At 45.2% G+C, this 14572-nt stretch overlaps 1 protein-coding gene across 1 annotated transcript in view; it reads right to left on the bottom strand.

Annotated features, from left to right (window-relative positions):
- The window catches only part of efnb3b (ephrin-B3b), an 80095-nt gene that overhangs the window by 6546 nt on the left and 58977 nt on the right, over positions 1-14572 (bottom strand). The window contains exon 3 of the mRNA XM_056368760.1: positions 2501-2593. Within this exon, the coding sequence (XP_056224735.1) occupies positions 2501-2593 (93 nt within the window). The remainder of the gene's footprint in view (positions 1-2500; positions 2594-14572) is intronic.

Raw genomic sequence — 14572 nt, 5'->3', positions numbered from 1 at the left:
CAGAGAGCAAGCAAGATAGATAAAGAATAAAATAAGAGAAGACAGGTCAGTGTATGTGTGTGGGGCAAGGGTGCGAGTGTGTGTACCCTGAGTGTGTGTGTGTGTGTGTGTGTGTGTTCCTCGGAGCGGAGCAGAGCGCCATATCTCATCAGAGATCACCATGAGGCGGCACGCCGCTTATTTAGACGACAAACAACACAGACGTGACCTTTCAGCCACATAGCAGATAAGATGGAAAGACAGAGAGAAAGGAAGAAAATAACAGAGAGGGGGATTGAGAGCTGTAAAGCAGAGATGGCCAGCATGCAAAGTGAAGGGGAGGTGATGAGGACAGGGAAAAAGGGAATTTGAAAAGGAGGCAATGTTGCTTGGAGGACAGATGAGAAAAGGACGAAAAAAAGAGAGAAAAAAAAACGAACAGGGACAGAGAGAAAAGGGAAAGAAAAATGACAAATAAGAAGATGTGTGTGCGTCTTAGAACTTCATAGGGTTGTGTAAAACAGGCACAGGGTTTGTATATGTATGTATGTGTGTGTGTGTGTGTGTGGTGTGTGTGTGTGTGTGTGTGGTGTGTGTGTGTGTGTGTTTGTGTGTGTGCGTGTGTGTGTGACAGAGACAGAGAGCAAGCAAGATAGATAAAGAATAAAATAAGAGAAGACAGGTCAGTGTATGTGTGTGGGGCAAGGGTGCGAGTGTGTGTACCCTGAGTGTGTGTGTGTGTGTGTGTGTGTGTTCCTCGGAGCGGAGCAGAGCGCCATATCTCATCAGAGATCACCATGAGGCGGCACGCCGCTTATTTAGACGACAAACAACACAGACGTGACCTTTCAGCCACATAGCAGATAAGATGGAAAGACAGAGAGAAAGGAAGAAAATAACAGAGAGGGGGATTGAGAGCTGTAAAGCAGAGATGGCCAGCATGCAAAGTGAAGGGGAGGTGATGAGGACAGGGAAAAAGGGAATTTGAAAAGGAGGCAATGTTGCTTGGAGGACAGATGAGAAAAGGACGAAAAAAAGAGAGAAAAAAAAACGAACAGGGACAGAGAGAAAAGGGAAAGAAAAATGACAAATAAGAAGATGTGTGTGCGTCTTAGAACTTCATAGGGTTGTGTAAAACAGGCACAGGGTTTGTATATGTATGTATGTGTGTGTGTGTGTGAGTGTGTGTGTGTGTGTGTGTGTGTGTGTGTGTGAGGAAGGAAGCATTCCCATTGCCCATGTGGTGAAAGAGCCAGGGGAAAGAAAGCGTGTGTGTGGTGGCGTTTCTATTGAGCCGAGCTGACTATGCTGATGTTACGGGCTGATAGAGCCACAGCAGCGCCACTTGGCTCTTTGCTGAAGAGCACCTACAATACACAAGGCCTGATAACACAACACAGGCTAAAGAAATAGAAGTAGGCAAGTGTGTGTTTATATGTGTGTGTGTGTGTGTGTCTGTGTGTGTACGAGGGGGGTCGTGTGAAGGACAGGTGCCTATTATGTTGTAGGAATGTGCAGGTCAGTGAAAATGCTTAAATGAGCCTTTCTCTGCTGCTTGCTTTTCTTTTTTTTTTTTGAAAAGCCTGCGTGTGAGGGTCATTACCTGTGAATATTTTCCAAACAAATTAGAAGTGTGTGCAGCTATGAGTCATTAAAAATCACTGACTGTGTGCTTTAACACTGAATGGAGTCATTTTGTTATCGCGCTGTAGCTGGCAGGTCTGCTGTGTTCGGAGACGTGTGTGTATGTGTGTGTGTGTGTGTGTGTGTGTGTGTGTGTGTGAGTGTGTGTGTGTGTGTGTGTGTGTGTGAGTGTGTGTGTGTGTTCTGGTGCGTACGGACAATCCAGGTTGCGTGTTATGCGCTCATGTCCTTGCATGTGTGAGATAACGTTTATGCCTGTAATGTATATACCACACCGGGATGTGAGTGAGCTTCAGTGTGTGTGTGTGTGTGTGTATGTGTGTATGTGTGTGTGTCCAGCATGAGACAGTAGCAGTTAAAAGGCAGAGTGAGAAGGGAGTCAACAGGGCTCATTAGAGCTGACTGATCCCACACTTCTCTGCTGTTCTCACCACTTAACGAGCCCTAATATGCTCAGCGAGAACACACACAGACACACACACATAAAGAAGTGATGTACGTGTGTGTGCGTGTGTGTGTGTGTGTGTGTGTGTGTGTGTGTGGTAACGTGAAAGATGAACATAAGAGAGATGGTTTAAAAGTGGAAGAGGCTGCATGTCAGATAAGGTGCAGTAATGAATGCGAATCGCTCGGCACTGTACAGATGGGAGATGATGTGAGATGCGGTGGACTGGAGCCAATGTGTGTTAGTCACACTGTGTGTTAAGTGAGCGGTTGTGTGCAACGCATGAATAACAATGTGTGTGTGTCATGAGCGAGTGAGAGAAGAAGAAGAGTCCATGTTTGGCCGACTCCAGCAGTTGTGCATATGGGAGAGCTCACGTGTGTGTGTGTGTGTGTGTGTGTCAGTGAGAGAAAGAAAGGTAAGAGGACTCACTCTGTCCCACTTTCAGGACCACCTTCATGCCTTGCGTGGCACACACTCCGCCTCTCATGCTATCCAGGCCTTGGCGCGTCCCATCTGACGTAGCTGGAGGGATGGAAACACAAAATTACACAATTAGCCAAGTTACAGGTTGGTACACACATACACACGTACACACACACGTATACACACACACACACAAACACACACACACACATGCATGCATTGGAAACCCATCTGTTAAAGCCACACAAACTCACTCTCTCACAATCTATAGCCGACGCCAACAATAGCTTCTATTCATATGGTCAGCCATTCCAGAGAGTCAGCGAGTGACATTTGCAGAGGCAGCGATTTAAAACTCCACCAGAAGCTCTGAAATGTCAAACTACGAGGCGGCAGCACTTTAATAAGTCCTCATTTAGCAGTCCGCTGGAATTCATTAACACCCCCACCGCACGCCGTGGACTCAACCGCTTACAGTCAACTGCAATTGCTGCTCGGGCTGGAGAAATAGCAGGAGAGGGGGGTAATCTAGAGAGGCAGAGACTGGTTGATGGAAAAAAAGAGGGATGGTAATCCAATCAAGGGCGCATATGAAATAAAATGGAGCCCCTGAGACACAAAACACAGTGTGTAGAGAGAATCTGGACCTGATTGGCTGGAATACAGACTGTGTTGAATGAGTTAAAGCTCTAATTGGTAATACCCCGTTACTAGCTCTGCTTATGTTTTAATTAAGCGAATTAAAGAGAATTCTCTTATTTAATATTGAGGGACTGATGTGTTAATGCAGCCAATGAGGGATTTAAAATGCATTCTGAAGCCATAAAAGCTTTTTCTTACCCTGAAAAACTAATGCAACAATTCAGTTCAAACAGAAGAGACGCAGTGTCAGACTTCAAATCAGCATCCTGACCTGTTCAGGAGTCACACACGTTTCTTTCTAGTGAAGCTGTGAGGGGGCAAAGGAGGTCAAGCAGTGCTGACAAAGTGCACAGACAAGAAGAGAGAGAGAGAGAGAGAGAGAGAGTTTGTGTGTGTGTGTGTGTGTGCACGGGTCCCTGTAACACTCTGACACTTCTTCTTACATAAAGCATGTCAGTGGATGCATTAAAGATCACTGGTCTGCAGGTCACAGAGGCTGCAGGAGGAAGGAACACGCACAGAGAAGCAGGATGGAGGGGTTGGCGGGAGGGAAGAGTGGGTGGGGGAGACTGTAAAAAAAGGATGGGATATAAATATAAAGATGCACTGAGACAGTGTGACAGGAGAGAGAGACGGGGGAGACAGGAAGATAGAAAGAGGAGGTGACGAGTGAGGAGACGAAAAAAGGTCTTCAAAGTGAGAATCACACCTTTGCAGCTGATGCACCATCACCGGTCTCCATCATACGCATCCAAATGTTAATGGTGTCCAGCTATGACCTCACTCAACACTTACAGCACGACACACTTCTATCTTTGTCTTTAAAGTTTGACCCGGCAGAGGAGCTGATGTGTGGCCACACAGGCTGATAAAAAAATTAAAAAATACTGTATACTTATTCTTCCTCCTTCCACCAGCCCACCCAAACACCCCCTGCACACACCACCCACCTGTCCTTATATTCCCCACTATAGCCCCCAGGGCTAACCCTCACCTCGACTCCTTAAAAAAAAAAAAATACATATAAGAAATCATTTTCCCACCGCCACTTCCCTTCAGGCTGTAGATTAGCCTGTCTGAAGCGAAGCAGAGAGGGAGGGATGGCGGATGGCTCAGGAAAGAGAGAAAGGGGGGGGTGTGAAAAAGAGGAAGCTTTACTTCTAACACCTCCCTCTTTCTTTCCCTCCATCCCTGCAGGATGCAGAGTGTGAAAGCGGGAGGAGGAGAGAAGCAGGCGGAGGTCGAGGCGAACAGCAGCATGGTGGTGAAGCCAGGAGACGGGGATGGATGAAGGGATATATAAAGACGGTTCAGAATAAAGTGCTGTCAAGGAGTTTGTACACTCCCCAAGTTTTCCTACTATTTGTTGTGCTAAAAGCTTTTTAAAATCATAGTATTTTTTCTGTCGCTGCGACCTGTGTAATATTTTCTATTGCACTAATGTAGGTGGGCAATCTACTTGAATTTACTTGAATGAAGTCAACAAATAGAGTGCACCAAATTAAAAACAGCTCTTGCTTCATCAGTGCTTAATTGTGCCATTAAAAAATATCTTTTTAAATCATCTTTAACTGCTCAGGTGTCATGTTTAGGTTCAGACTAAATGTGTTGAATGTTATTCAGATGAGCAGAGGAACTGAAGTATTAGATGAAGAGTGGCTCCAGAAAAATGTGTTTAATGAAACTAAACATAAACAGCATATCTGGGTTACATCTGTATGATGTCTGAGAAGATTCATTTCATAAGTTTAATAAAATCATTCTAGTTTCCTGATCAGAGTTCACGTGTCTTTATGTAGTTTCACCTGTGGAATAATGTTATAGCACAACAAACCGGACCTGTAGTCACTTCACTTTCTACCGAGTCGAGTGAGAAACACACAGTCAAAGTGTTAACCACAGTGAAAGTTAATACTTTTTCAGTTTTATTAGTGATGTCATTATTTGTCAGATTTTTTAATTATTCTAAAGCTGAAAATGAATTAGTTTTACAACATTCAGTCTGTTGTACATTTCCATGCAAACAGTGACTCAAGTATAAAATAGCATTTTCTGCTTTCATGAGTCGCTGTTTTTCTCAGCAAGAAAGAGTTTAGTGCCGAGTTACGTAATGATTTTACAAACTAATTCAATACATCTGCGCTACCTCCCATGCATTTTTTAACATCATTAATTATGTGTTCTTTTCCTGAGGCATTATGCACTCGAATACAACATTATGAAAATGAATGATAAGGTTATTATCTGAAATACATCTTGAAAATATCACAATGGAAAAAAAAAACCCATTCAGAATGACTATTTTTTTACATTATTTACTTCCTTTACATCATCTTGGAAACATTCCTTTCCGTCTATATAGGAAACCTTAAATAGAAACTTAAGGAGGTGACATAAGAGAGATTACATGGCTTGTAGGACGGGGGGACAGGATGTGATGGAGACGGGCTGCAGGGGAGAAAGCCGAGCGTAGCAGCTCTGATTGAAGGAATGGAGTAAATAACCTTAACTGGTCGAAAAGAGAAGGGTGGAGGACTATGACTTTTCAGAGAAATAACCACTGACACACGAAGGAGGACAAGAAGGTGACAGGAGACGAGAGAGGTGAGGAAGACGAGGGTGAGGAAAGGAGGAGGAGGAGGAGGAGGAGGTGTGCAGGGAAGCGAGGCAGAGAGACTGATTGCCTGTGACAAGCTGTTGGTGATATGATGGGGACAGGAGACTATGTGAGACGATAGAGATGACCCAGAGCCCAGTGGACACAGAGAGGAAGAGGAGGAGGAGGAGGGAGGGAGGAGGACCACAAGATTCATAGACAGAGGGAGGGGAAAAGTGGAAAACAGAAGATAAGTTAAAAACAGAAAGTAAGGAAAGAGTTTAAATGACATGATAGATAGCAGAGAGGTAAAAGACTCTAATGTCTCCATTATGGAAAAGTGGAGCAGTAATGGATACAAAGAAGAGGGAGACACAAAGAGACGGAGCCCGAGAGCCAAATTGAAGCAGGAGAGCCTCCACAAATGTGATTTTGCAAATGCAAGCTATTTTTTTTCATAATCAACAGGTCACAAATATCACAAAGGCAATTTTTGTTAAAACACTGAACTGTATCACGACAAATCCTCTTAAAACCAATAGACATGTTAGAGGTGCCACTATTTCTGTGAATCTCAATTTCACAGGAACAAAGTGAACAAAGAGATCACAGCTGCTTTGTCCTTGGATCGAAAAAATATTCCCCCTCCCAATCTTGGTAGCTAAACACCAAAAAACGCTGCACCTCCAGTACGAGGTGGGGGTGGCGGATGGTGGGGGTGGCGATATCACTAGATCAAGGTAGAAATAATCACCGAACATCTGTGAAATCCTGATGCGAGACGGTGATGAGAGCGGGGGAAAAGATGGGGAGATGTAGGAGCTGACGTGCCTCAAATCTTTCCCACCTCACTTAGAGAGGAAAGAGAGAGGGAAGAAAAAAAAAAGAGAGAGTGTGGAGGAGGAGTGTATAGAGCAATTTGGGATGAGATAAGAGGAGAAAGGAGGAAGAGCAATGAGAGAGAAAGATGGAGACACGGGAGGGAGAGGAGGGATGAGTAATTGATACAATGATCAGCAGTGATGGGGGATGTGAAGCGCCAGAGGACAGAGGAGAGGAAGGGCGTCGCTCTGCCACCCTCATTCGACAGGAAGACAGGAGGGAGCGGCGGAGGAAGTGGAAAAACTTAATTAATGAAATAATACAGCAGTCAACCTCAATCAGGCTACATAGAGCTGGGACTGTGCACACAAGGAGGCAGGCGGCGGCGGGGGTGGGGGGGGTAGGTTGGGGGTGGTGGGGTGGGGGGGTTGTATCTAGTCCATAGAAAAGATCACAGAGTGGATGAGAGTCGTTCTCTGTGTCTCTCTCGTTATCACCAAGGTCAGTGCTGGGCCAAGCCTCCTCTCTGCCTCCACTGTCACTGCTGCTGAAAGTTCGCTCACCGTTATGTAAAAGTGGTAAAAGCGGACGTGACTTCACTGTGATGACACATCCGCGTCCATCCATTCATCCACCTCGGCCCCGCATCACACAAGCGCTCAGCTCCATATACTGACTGTCTATCTCTGCACCGGACTATGCAAAGTTACTTCATTTGCATTAAGATGCAGCCTGGACCTCACTGTTTTCCCTCTCACTCTATTCACCCCCCCCCCCCCCCCCCGAGGTGTGTTTTTCAGCCCTGGTTATATATTCCACACATGCTGAGTGACGGCCGGCCTCCCGCAGCAAAACACTTGCTCCTGTGAGTGATGTGAATTTGTGTACATGCTGATGTTGTTATTTATATCACACACACACACATACACACACACACACACACACACACCCGTCTGGTTTGGGACACGTCTCACATTTTAACTCTGCTCAACAGTCAGGAGAAGCGACGTTTTATTCTTTTTTTGTTTGAGATGTAAAGTTGCAGAGGTACATTGCGTATGAATCTTAGTTTGGGTGCAGCATGTTGTTTGACCTCATGCTTTACCTCATACATAATAATATATCAAAAAAAAAAAAAATCTGTCTTTACCTCAAACAACTCTCGCATCTCTTTTTCTAGGGTACTGAAATACTAAAAAATTTGTGTTTTGCTGTTGAAAAATCTTTTCATGTCTGTTTTTCCAGCCCTGACTACTGCCCCCAGTCTTCCTCTCGGGCTGCAGTTTCATCTTCCACCAAATCAGAGGGTAGGACAGTAGCCTGTGCGTAGCCTGAAAGGCAAAACCCGGGGCGAAGACAATCTGCAAACCACTTGCTGCTGCTGCTGCTGCTTAGAAAAGCTTAAGGCATGTGAGCGCATGGAAATAATAACTTAAAGTGACAGAGATGAGCACAGCAACATTTTCATCAGATGCTTCTCTCATCCAAATGATGGTGAGAAGATTCTTTACAGAGGTTCTGGTAAAATAAATAAATACATTGCATGTGCCAAATCTGTTTTTAGACAGTGCCTATTACAAAATAAATATGTGTTTTTATGTTTTATTTGAAGATGACAGGATACATAATACACAGAGAGAGGGGGGAGGGTGCAGGGTTGGGGGTGGGGGTGGTGGGGGGGTCAGCAGAGGCCCACAGCTCAATTTTCCTGCAGGGCTTCCAGGCAGATTCATGTCACTCGTGTCACTTCAGAAGTTATGAAGCTGCAGTTTTTTTTTTGATGATAGGAGGGACTGAGGTGGAGCTGTCTCTGTACGGCTGCTGGGCATAAATACTGTATGTGTGGCCAAGCATTTGCAACAAGCTAGCTACTGTACCACACACACTCATCTACACACACAGGCTCTGAGCGTGTGGAGGGAAACATCTTTCCAGATGACAGCTAGATTAAAGGGAGCAAAAATGGGAATGTGGCGCACAGCTAAAGAGCAGATTAAACAACAAACAGAATGGATAAACAAGCACACACACACACACACAAAAAAAAAAAAAAAAAAAATACCAGGGAGGAACAAAGCTCGCTAGCTCGCACTGTGCTGTCTCATGTTTCGTGAGCACAGCGGCGCCCCCGCTAGCCTCTGGTCTGTGATGGCGTGTTAGCCCGCGTCATGAGTGTGTCAGGTTAACGAACGCCATAATCACGAATGCAAATGCAACGTGAAAGACACAAACGCAAGTGGGTGTTTTGCTTTGCTCCAGGCACAGTGGTGAATGCTAAGGCTGGAGTGGTTTGAGTGTGTATGCCTCTCTCTCTCTCTCTGTGTGTGTGTGTGTGTGTGTGTGTGTGTGTGTGTGCATGTGCAAAGAGCTCCCATCTGTGCAAATCAACCTAAAACCAATGCATTGCTTCACAGCAGCAGCTTTGCCTTTAAAATCCTCCTTTTAGTTCCACTTGTTTGGATTCTGGACCACACTCTCCAGGAACAACCACAAAAACTCTGTCACTTGAGTGGACTTGGAAGTGTGTGTTTGTGTGTGTGTGGGTGCAGAGGGGACTTGGGGGCGGGATTTATTGACGCCTTCCTGTTTAAATTTGTCCTCCCTCTCCAGAGGCTCTATGAGCTCCATGTGTGTCATCCGGATGACGAAGAGCATATAACCTGATCCCCTCTCCCTTGAGGCGGAGCTGGAGGATTCATTCCCTTTCTCTCCTTCTCTCTGTATTCCCCCCACCCACCCCCACCAAAAGAAAATTAATAAATAATAAAAAAAAAATCCTGGATCTTGCCGTCAAAATTTCCTGTAACTAAAAACGTCTTCATAAATCTCCTATGGCGCTTTTATGACCTGGGTATGACGCATTAACGAAGCTATCACAAGCCATTACCTCGCTGCGGCGGCAAGGAGGGAAAAAGGCATTAAGTTGTGTACTGAAACAGAACGGGCATTATTTTAGCTCCCCCTTGAAAAAAAAACACACACACACACACACACACACACACACACACACACACACACACACACACACCAGCTGAGTATTATTTTCAAATTCCACCTCCAAATTCACAATACACCATTACTTCCAACATAGCATGAGGTTTTCCAAACTTGTTTTTCTGCAAAGAGTGCAGGTTTTCTGTTCAATTGTTGCAGACAAAGGCCCTCTGTTGACTGTGTTGTGGTAACACTTGATCCACAAATGGGCCCGGCTACAAACAAGGACAACACAAAGACGTCTGCGTGTTTGGCGCCTCTGCTGCATGGTGACATGATGGTATGTGAGCGAATCAGAGATGGGATAAGTACGATATGCATCTGTCACATGAGGTAATGGAAGAGTGGGAAGAGATTTGTGCTGATAAAGGCTAGAAATGTTGGCTTGTTGAATATAGAAAATCAAAGTTCCTTTTTAATATTGACACATGATGCCGCCTGTTCTGCAGCACCAAAAACATAGCATTGAAGGAAACTTTGGTTACTATGGTTACAAATTACTGTTTAAAAAAAATCAACTTTTTTAGTTCTTTTAATAGCATTTAATCTGACTCATGCAATACTGAAGGGGAAAGATAAAACAAATTGAAGCCATATTTTTCATTTCTGCAGGCAGCAAAATGGGCTGATTTCTGATGGGAGTTCTCTATAATTTGTATTCTGTAATAATGTGAATTAAAATGCAGACAAGTCTGACATTTAAGTAAAAACATGACTGAATAAAAAGTAAAATCACTAATGCAACCGGTGTCATTTAACATGTTTCTTGTGAGGCTCAGCGCATGGATTTGTGTGCGAGAGAAGCAGAGGGGACGGGACCTGGACAGGCTGACGTTGGGAGCCGAGTCATGGTCACAGGTTGAACTCACATGATGTGTCACATGCTGACCAAAAAGACAGACACACACACACACATTAATTCACAGAGTAGAAACTCACGCAAGCCCCTGGTTTCACACATGCCTCTGCAGAGGAGACACCATTACCTGAAAACCCCAGACGTCAACACACACACACACACACACACACACACAATCCACCAGGGGAAAATGATCTCAGTGTCTTTGCTTGCGTGTGGTTGATCTCTCCTCTGTGCTCGATGACATTTTAATTCTCAGCAGTTATTCGCTTTCCATCCATCCTGTTCTATTAGAATCACCCCCCCCCCCCGCCTCTTTATCCGCCCTCTCTCTCTCTTTCCTCTACCCCTCCCTCCCTGTCTCCCCGTCTTTCAGTGTCCTGTGTGCTTGGAGGGTGGGCGACTCTGAATCACTTCGTATTAACCTCCAGCATCAAACACAACACACACACACACAACAAACTGGGCCAGCGCACAGCAGCCTCCACCCTCCTCCTCCTCCTCCTCCTCCTCCTCCTCCTCCTCCTCCTCCTCCAGCCCGTCAGAGTTCCAAAACGGAGGACTGGAGCGAGGAACGCACCTGATCTCCACATCTGACAAACACACACATGCATGGCACGGCACTGGGAGGGACAGTCTGATTGCTTGCGACAGACCCGCTGCCATTTCATGCTTTAGTTCTGAGGCAATGAGTGAAAAACATGGTTGGAGGCCTGAAAATGCTGCTGTTTGCTGTCACATTGTTGTTTGCCTTTGACTAAATCCATATCATGATTTATTACACACACACACACACACACACACACACACTGGTTGGGAACATTCTGATAATCCAGCTGAGTACTGTCATGTTGTATGTGAGTGTGTGTGTGTGTGTGTGTGTGTGACTTTAATTGTGCATTCTCGTACATCTAAATGTTAAAGTACGTATGCAAAGGTCAGGAAAGTTCACGTACGTCATTGTGTGTGTGAGAGATCCTCCAGTTCATAATCTGATGTGATGAGATGCACAGCGGGTTAATGATGGCTGCAACACTAACACAATGTGGTCTGTGTCACTGCACATCAATAAACAATCTGCACACAACCTCTAAAAGCTGCTTATAGCCTCTATAGGGGATAAATTTATATATATATATATATATATAAAACATGAGTCACTTTATAAATATATATATATATATATTTATAGGCTTGAGGGGGGAAGAGGATGGGTCATCATCACTGACAGAGGGGGGGGGGCGCATAAATAAGGTCATCAGAAGGCATATACACAGAGGCCGATTTCATCCCGTTCCCGTTAATTAAAAGACAAGAAGCAAATTGCGGCCGAGCAAACGTAACAAGTCCGGCTGCCGATTCAGAAAATAATCCGCGCCAAATAAATGTGACCGCCAGAGCATAGACATGCATAATGGACCAAGAGAAAGACAGGCAAGCACAAAGCAAAGGAGAAAAAAAGACTGAAAAAAAAAAAAAGGCCTAAGCAAAAGAAAAGAGGGAGCAGGGCCATTAAAAAGAGGCCTAGTGACTGGGTGGATGAGCCTTGTGTAACGTTGGTAAAGTGCTAGCCATGTAGGACAGTCACGACCAATGTTCCTTACAACTGGGTCAATGTTCCCATCCTGGGGCAGCGAGGGCATTCTGTGTGTGTTCTTTGTGTATGTGTGTGTGTGTGTGTGTGTGTGTGTGTGTATGTCTGTGTGTGTGTGCGTGTGCGGTGAATATCTACCCGTTAACTTCCGCAAACCTGCTAGAAACTGCTATCCCTGCAATCCCTGTCAAGTGTACCTCTGAGTGGACCTCCATACATATTGGATGAAAACTTCAATGACTACTTATCAATACTTAATGAATACTTATCAGTGAATCCCTGAGTGACTTCTACAGCACTGATTTTTCTTTTCTTTTTTTTTTTTTTTAAAGCCTTTTAAAAAGCATGCAAAGCCTTTTTAGACGCAGCTCAGTACGTAACGCACTCGGCAGCGCTGGCGGGGGGAAGAAGAGAGGAGGCTGAGCTGGCGGAGCGGGCCAACGAGTTCATGGTCGCGTTTGAATGTCTGAACGGAATATTTTCCCACTGCCAGCCGTGAGGTGACGCTGGATTTGCTGCAGTCGCACAGGATGAGAAGCAACACTTGAAGCTATCGTAGGGAATCTGGCTGTCTGCAGACCCCACCGTGTGTGTGTGTGTGTGTGTCTGTGCGTGTGTGTGCGTGCGCTCGTCTGCTGGTGTCTGGAAGCGTGTGTCCGTCCTAACGTTTGTGCGTGCATGTGGGTAGCCGTTCTCCATTATATCAGCCACTAGATTGGAGGCCTGGAGAAATGGGTCAGCGCCAGCCTTGTCGTACCTTCTCACTGTCTCTGCTGCTCTTTGCTCATGTTTTTTTTTTTTTCCCAGCCTCTCTTATTCCCAAGTTGCTCCCAGAATAAAAACGAAACACCTCCGGTTGTCCACTCTTCCTGCGGCTGCCTGGATCTGGGTTAAACTAAAGAAACACATCAGTCACACACACTTCTTTACCCGCCTGCCATCCCTCCTTCCTTTCTCTTTTTCTTTTCTCTCTGTTGAATAAAAAAAAAAATCTAAGAAGTTTCCACTTGTGTATTTTAATAATCTGGGCTGATAGAGAAAACATATACAGTCTAAATTCTGTGGGGTAAACGAGGCACGCGTCCATGTGTGGCTGCTGTCTCCTGATATTTAGACTGAAGGAGTCATGAACACAAGCAGTTTTAATAGAATGAAGATCAACGATAATGATTCTCGGTGTGCAACAGTGATGCTGAGCAGACGTCTGTCTCAACTGTTTTAATACTGAAAACACGGCACAGTAAATTTTAGCCACTACTTCTTCTCTGTGTCTCTATCTAGCTCATGGGCTGGCTCATGGTGACCGGAGCTAAGTGTTTTGTCACACACACACACACACACACACACACACACACACACACACACACACACACACACACACACACACACACACACACACACACACACACACACACACACACACACACACACACACACACACCTGTTGCAAAAGCCAGTCGGAGGGAGTGAGACACAACACAGGTAACAGGATACCATAGTCATGACTAATAGGACCGGAGGGATGTGTCCCTCTCAGTCTCTTACATTAATGCCCCTATCATTCATCCTGTAGTCTTTTTTGGGCCACTAAGCTGCCCCCCCCCCCCCCCCCCTTCAAAACCCCCCCCTCCACTCTCCACCCTCACACACATACACACAGGGTTGCACATTTGCACACCTGTGTGAGCACACAATCTCTAAATAAAAGCCCTCAGTCACACATTAGCCTGATTTACTGTCTCAATTTAAGCATGAATTCAGTGCAGTGAAGAGGAAAACAGGAGACAACTACACCTAACTCGCAGTTCCACGTCTCCTGTCACTTTGTCATACTTTCATCACAGAGGAGACAAAAAAAAGCAGTCTGTTGCAGCAATCACTCTCTTCACCAGCAGCTCTTGCTTTCCCTCCTCTCCAGCATTTCCCTCTCCCTCGCCTTTCAATTATTGCCTTTATGTTTCCAGCCTTCCTGCCGTCCCCCTCTTTGTAGGGGCTTCCTCTCAGGCAGAACCTAGCTGTGACATTGTCTGTCATTGCAGGATTACAGCGCTGGCGCCTCGCCACGAACATGCCGAAGACGCAGAGGAGGCGACCCTCGCCGCATGCTTTCTGCTCTGCCACGGGGTACAAACCCTTCGACTAGAAAAACAGCTCATGAAACACTGTATGTATCTGAGGCCAAAACTTCCCTCTGGGACACTGAGCTGTCAGAGCGCCTTAATATAAGTGACTTTGAGTCAACTTTGTAGCTGATGGTGACTTCTAAACGATAGAGATATTGCAGGAAAAGGGCCATGATGCTGTTCAGGGATTGCTGGGAATACAGTTCGACTCCCATGGTTATTAAAAGCTTGTACCACTATTTTTGGAGTCATCTATTAGCTGACATCTCATGATCGGATTTTGTATCTTTCCATTTCTTTTAGAATCAAAACAAATCCCAGGATTCAGTGCTCCCTTGAAAATCTGTATAGTATGAAGTACGAAAAACGTTTTGAAACGACACTTTGAACATCATCATGTCCATCCACCACTGGCTATTATCCATTTTTAATAACATCAATCACACAA

Source organism: Seriola aureovittata, chromosome 23 (assembly GCF_021018895.1).
Source record: "Seriola aureovittata isolate HTS-2021-v1 ecotype China chromosome 23, ASM2101889v1, whole genome shotgun sequence".
Classification (NCBI taxonomy): domain Eukaryota; kingdom Metazoa; phylum Chordata; class Actinopteri; order Carangiformes; family Carangidae; genus Seriola; species Seriola aureovittata.
Note: the sequence above shows the minus strand (reverse complement) of the source record. Positions and strands in the feature narration are given on the sequence as shown.